The sequence below is a fragment of the Sycon ciliatum genome, chromosome 4 (assembly GCF_964019385.1).
Source record: "Sycon ciliatum chromosome 4, ocSycCili1.1, whole genome shotgun sequence".
Taxonomy (NCBI): Eukaryota; Metazoa; Porifera; class Calcarea; order Leucosolenida; family Sycettidae; genus Sycon; species Sycon ciliatum.
The window spans coordinates 31,370,359-31,376,906 of NC_088646.1; the positions used below are offsets into that span (position 1 = coordinate 31,370,359).

The following is a 6,548-nucleotide window of genomic DNA, read 5'->3' on the forward strand; positions in this document are numbered from 1 at the left end:
CCCCCCCTGTGCCCCTAAGGTTTGTGCAGTCGACTCCACTTATGATGAACTCTCATTATAGCAAATTTTGTGATATAGCGAACCAGTGTCGATGTCCCAGTCTGAACCCATACAAACAGTTTCGTTTTTAAGGAACAATATCTTGCAGGGCCGCATATAGAGTAAACCAGCTTCCTTCATAGCGCATGGGTACAGTGATATAAGCAGCAGTGGTGACTGGACTGGGCCCTCCCAGCCAGGGACCTGCTCAGTGCTGCTCAGGGGCACAGGATACACATAGAAATGATCACACTTAGTACAAACAATGATAGAGTCCTTTCCATGAAACCATCCCATAAAACAATGTCATGAAAATTTAACTATGCTCAGAGTGGGTCCAGGTTGACCCAGAAGTTGTATATCATTGACTTCTGACATTTTTCACTTTCAAGCCCTATTTCCACCTCTCACGCACACCACACACCTACACGAGTAAAGTCCTCCTTGGTACCAGCTCCTGGAGAGGCGCACACACAACTTCAGCGGCGGTCACTCGGCTGAAGCAATCATTGTGACGTTAAAAGGAGAAACGTTGTGTGACTAGAAAGCCTAAGAACGAGCACCGGTGACACGTAGCAGCAGCAGCAGCAGCAGCAGCAAAGGATGCACCATGCTATGTTATCTTAAGATATCCTATGTTATCCTACATTGCTGGTGCTTTCCCTACAGTATAATGTATGTCTCTACTCTCTAGGCATGTTAGTGACTATTATTTTGAACCCCTAACTATTTTTTCGAGATAATACGAGACGGACTCTCTTGAGAATATAGAATGCGATGAGCTACAATCACGGCGATGAGTAGAGGTTCTGACATGCTGGAACTGCACTGGCAGCCGTGGCTGCAGGTGTTTTGCATGCCAGTGGAGACCAGTCTACAGGAGCCAGTGCAGTCGGGGAGATGGCCGACGGATGGCCTAGGTCACAAGTTATCAGCCAGGCCTGACGTATGGGCAAGTCTCAGGAGCAAGTCGCAACCTGCATGCCTGTCACGAGATCTGTCTCAGTCGGTACACTGCGACAATCATCGATGTCAAGGTGAATGTGTTCAGCCGCCACGGCACAATGCCATGGCACTTGCCTAATTATGTTTTTTGAATGTATCTGCTCCTCACTTGATTTGTTTCAGTGACATATCTCTCTTGGGCTTCCACTGCATAAGACTATGGTATGTCAGCAACAGGTTCTTCCAGTATAGCTCAATATCTTTCAGGCGCAGGTGCTTGTCAACAAACTTGTAGCCACTGCAGAGGACACGGAAAAGCACCCAAAGGCATAATAATTATCATAGCGAGAAGTAACGCGACTTCACCCCAATAACTAGTGCTGAGGCGGGTAGCATTTTCTTCGGATATCGGGTTTGGATAGTTTTCCACAGGTACCCGATTGGGTAATGTTTCCATGGTAACACCACAATGCACCCCTTCCCTTACACACTGGCTAGACATGTGGAGTATCACATGAATTGATTATTTGTACACGTGCACTGTACATGATGTCATCTGCGACTTCGGGTTTTCGGGTACTATTCTGTACCCGTCTACCCGAGGTCCTCACGGGTAGCATGGGTACCCGACTACCCGTGCACACCCCTACCAACAAGCATGGACGCATATCATAACAAGAAGTAACGCGACTTCACCAACCTAACTACCATAGAGACGTGAACAAAAAGAAAAATGCTTGACAAACTGCCCTTTCTTTACAATGCAGGGAGTGTGTTGAGTGCAAACATTTTCTTAAGTGAAGTATATTTTAAAGCAAGTCAAAGGATCAGTCGGGAAATCAACCGCCTGAAAAGACAAAAAAATGCCAACCTCACCAGGACTCGAACACCGGGGCCTTGCTTGTCATGAACAATGCTCCTACCATCTGAGCTATGGGACCAGGCCGAACCTAGAAGCCCCCCCCCCCCCCCCCCCAGAAGGCGTTGAACCTTGAAGGCGCTGACACGTTTTTCACTTCTAGGGTCGGCCTGGTCCCATACCTCAGATGGTTAGGGCATTGCTCATGACAAGCAAGGTCCCGGGTTCGAGTCCTGATGGGTCTCTGGCATTTTTTTCTCTTTTCAGGCGGTTCACTTCCCTGACTGATCCTTTGAATTTGAAGTTCTCCCAATCCTTTAAAAAATATTCATAAACAAAGTAATAAAACTCGGATGTTGAGCCAATAGTATTACGTAAAGAGAAATGACCAATAAGTTACGAGTTATGATAAACAGTCCACCAAGGTAACGAGATAACATACAGTCAGATAGTGCGACAACAAGGCACACCACTGACAAGGATATTGAGACATTCAACGACCTGGCACCTAGGTCCAACACATCTACGAAGCGCAAACCAACAACCTAACTTGGAAGGCTCAGGTGCAGCTCATTGGAAATTTCCACACCTGAGCCTTCCAGGTTAGGTTGTTGGTTTGCGCTTCATAGATGTGTTGGACCTAGGTGCCAGGTCGTTGAATGTCTCAATATCCTTGTCAGTGTTGTGCCTTGTTGTCGCACTATCTGACTGTATAATTATTATCTCGTTACCTTGGTGGACTGTTAGTCATAACTCGTAACTTATAGATCCTTTCTCTTTACATAAAAAAATAATTTTACTTCTTTCTGTTTCAAAGTTCAAACATACCAGTGTCGGTATACAGGGACAGCTATATACATGATCAGTAAGTCTGCCTGTTTGCTCTACAAATTTGGAATTCAGGTATCATGTATCACGCACTCCACTGAGTACCTATCAGAATCTTGCACAATGCCCTGTACTCACACCATCCGCATGATCACACGCCTTGGTCCATCTGGTGCACCTCTATCCACCAGGGGTCCATTCACTGCAGAGACCCTGCACAAGAGTGAACTCTTCGCTATGGAGATTGTAGTTATTGATGGTTCTGGATCTACCAACCTGTAGAGTCGCAGAGACTGCCTCCGACTTCGCCTGATCCAGCGCTTAGATGCAGCAGAATCATGTGCCAGCAAGCCAGCACACTGAGTCCATCGGTTGTATGGTTGGCCTCCGGCTGACATCAAGCTCGTTGACGATGCCATGCCGTACCACTGTGGTGTTGCCCGCCGTGTGCCTCTACAGGACAAGGTCACAGACGAGCTCGCGTTCAAGGAGAAAATGGGCATCATCGTACGGGAAACGGGTCCCTCTGACGGGCGCTCTCCTATGGTGCCGGTGCGTAAACCCAATGGTCGCATGCAGATCTGCGTGGATCTGAAGAAGCTTAACAGTAACGTGAAGCGAGAGCACTTCCCTCTTCCGACAGTGGAGGACACACTGGCTAGGCTCGCCGGCTCTACTGTCTTCTCTACGCTGGATGCCAACAGCGGCTTGTGGCATGTGCCTCTCACAGAGTCCATGTCCAAACTGAATACCTTCATCACGCCTGTGGGTTGGTTCCGATTCCTCCGGATGCCATTCGGTATCACCTCTGCACCGGAGATCTTCCAGCGACGCCTGCAGGATTTCCTGGTCCACGTCAAAGGTTCTGAGGTGTTCATGGATGATGTTCTGGTACACGCCGCTACCCAAGCTGAAAACGACTACCGGCTGGACACAACGCGCAAGGTCCTCGCTGATGCCGGTATCACTCTGAATCCTGACAAATGCTGCCTCAAGCAGTCACTGGTCAAATACCCTGGGACACATTGTCAGCGGGTCCGGTGTGAAACCCGACACCAGCAAAATCTTGGCAATTGAAGATCTGAAGGAGCCCACGAATGTTCCAGAGCTCCGCTGTGCCTTGGGTCACTTCAAGTATGTCGCCAGATTTATCCCAGAACTGGCTACAATCGCAGCACTCCTCCGTCAGCTCCTGCACGTTGCCACAGATTGGTTCTGGGACTCATCGCAGCAGGACGTGCCCGGCGGCTGAAAGAGCTCCTCATTTCAGCCCCATGCTTAGTGCACTACGATCCCATCATGGTCAGTGCAGATGCCAGCAGCTACGGCATTGGTGGTGTTCTTCTGCAGAAGCATGATGGTGGCTAGCACCCAGTGGCCTACGCCTCTCGTTCCCTGACCAGGACGGAACAAGGCTACGCGCAGATAGAAAAAGAATGTCTCGCAGCTGTGTGGATGTGCGAGAGCCTGGACCAGTACCTCTTCGGCGCTCCCCGGTTCACCCTGCAGACGGATCACAAGCCGCTAGTGCCACTGATGAACACCAGAGGCTTGGACAAAGTTCCCATCCGGTGCCAACGTATGCTGCTCCGCTTCCTACGGTAAGAAGTCCGTGCTGTACACGTTCCAAGCAAGGATCTGGTGGTGGCCGACACACTTTCACGAGCTCCAAAACCGGCATCAGTGCAGAACATTTTCTGCACTATGACATCGGCTTGGTTTTGTCCACTACTGCCAAGGATCTCACGAGTCACGAGCCCATCCGTTCTCGCCGACCTAGCCAAGGCTACATTAGAAGATCCAGTGCTGTCCAGTGTTATGCGCTACGTCCAGCTACCATTCCCGACGACATCAAGGCATTTCACTGTGAGCGAGGCCAATTGTCACACATGCAAGGTGTCCTGTGTCACGGCTTTCACCTGGTTGTTCCGTCCGTGCTGCAGCCTGAGATCCTTCAGAAGCTGCACGATGGTCACCAAGGTACCACAAAGAGCAAAGCCTGTGCCCGCTTCTCGCCGTGGTGGCCCAGGTATCTCTGCCGACATTGAGGCTTATGTCGCCAAGTGCATTACCTGCATCAAGCAGCACCATCAACATCCAGAGCCTCTCCAGACAACTCCGTTCCCAGAACATCCATGGCAGCGTATTGCATCGGATCTCTGCAATGTCGATGGCCACCAGTATCTGATCACCGTTGACTATTTCTCGCAATACAATGATGTCGTTCGCCTCTCATCTACTACATCTCAAGCCGTCATTACACACCTAAAGAGCATGCTTGCTGTCCACGGCTATCTGGACATCCTCGTCCGCGACAACAGCCCACCGTTTGCTTCCTACGCCTTTGCCCAGTTCATCCTGTCATGCAACAACACACATCGGACAAGCAGCCTGAAGAATCCCAGAGCAATGGTGAAGTGGAATGCGCCGTGCAAACGACTCATCCATGCACTGGGTGATCTACACCAGTCTCTCCTAGCATATCGCTCTACACCCCTGGCCAACGGCTATTCGCCTGCCAAACTCTTGTACGGCCGCAGGCTCCGCCCAAATCTTCCGCACCGGATCTCCTGCAACCCTCCTGGCCAGACATCACCGCCCTCCAGGCTAAGGAGCAGGAGGCTAAGCATCGCCAGGAAGATCACTTCGATAAACGGTTTGCAGCCAAGTTCGCCGGCGCTCTCCCCTCGATGCTAGTATCACCGAGGAGGACAGCGCGGTGACCAATCTAGCAGTATCTGTACTGGATCAAGTAGCTAGTTTACTTCCAGACCTATTGCAGGGGGGGGGGGGGGCAAGGGTCAAGGTAAGCTGAGGTGGATACTGTACTGGGCATTACAATGTCGATGTACAACGCCTGAGTTCAGGAAGCTGCTACAGAATCAACTTGATGTTGAGTCCATTAGTCAATGTAGAGAAGTTGACCGGTGTGCTTCTGCCACTGGGAGCGAAATTGTGGGTCGATGACCAGCGTGAGGGTACAGTGGTTCAGCAACTCACTGATCGCTCATACAGCATCGCCACCTCATCAAGTTTTCTGCGCCGAAACTGTCATGCAGTGAAGTTACTCCAGCCAGCGACTCCTCCCGGACCGGTGCCAGCAGTACCACCGGCCGCGCCAGTTCCGCAACAACAACCTGTATCTACGTCACGGCCAACTCTCCGTGCTCGCAACAACATCCAGCCACCGTAGAGACTGATCACTACCATGAGGTAACTCTCTCTCTCTCTCTCTCTCTCTGGCTTCATGCTATTGCTCTCCTCCATATTGCATAGTTCTGTTTTCTATGCTTGGCTTTTTATAAGCCGTACATGTATCTGCCTCGCCTTTCGTGCTCCATAAAATAGTTTTCCAGCTGTTACCGGACTAGCGCGATTGGCAGCCCTCTCTTGAATAGTGCCCCAGTCTCTAAGAGCCAGTGAACAATAAAACCCTCTCTTGGATAGTGCCCCCCCCCCCCCCCCGTGCTTGTAATCAAGAACATGTGCAAGTTTGGTGTTCTTTTGCTAATGTTCTTGTCCATTTCATTGCGCTGGTGATTTCAGGATCAAAATAGCAGTTCTTGTTGCCGTTTCTGTTGAGTCGTGATAGTTTACAGTAAACTTTAGGCTCTGTTTTTCTTCAAGGCCGTCACAGCCGGGGCGGCTGGGGCGGCTGAGGCCGCCACACTTTTTTGGCCGTTTTTTTTTGTTTTTGTTTTTTTTGGAGCACATTACAACAAAGCACAATGATCGCAGCTTAGCGCAAACGTGACAAATCCTTGTCCCCGATCGTGGTTTGTTGCAGAAAAAAGTCTTTCATTGCAGTTACACTGAAATGGCACCAAATGCCTGGAAATGCTTGCAATTGGCTTCAATTTTTGATTTTTTCCCGAGG

General features: G+C 50.1%; 1 protein-coding gene across 1 annotated transcript in view; it reads right to left on the reverse strand.

The window, feature by feature from the left end:
- Window positions 1-472: 472 nt before the first annotated feature.
- The window catches only part of LOC135815634 (O-glucosyltransferase rumi homolog), a 34,173-nt gene continuing 28,097 nt past the window's right edge, over window positions 473-6,548 (reverse strand). The window contains exon 12 of the mRNA XM_065328953.1: window positions 473-1,282. Coding sequence (XP_065185025.1) covers window positions 1,150-1,282 — 133 coding nt within the window. The 3' untranslated portion in view covers window positions 473-1,149. The remainder of the gene's footprint in view (window positions 1,283-6,548) is intronic.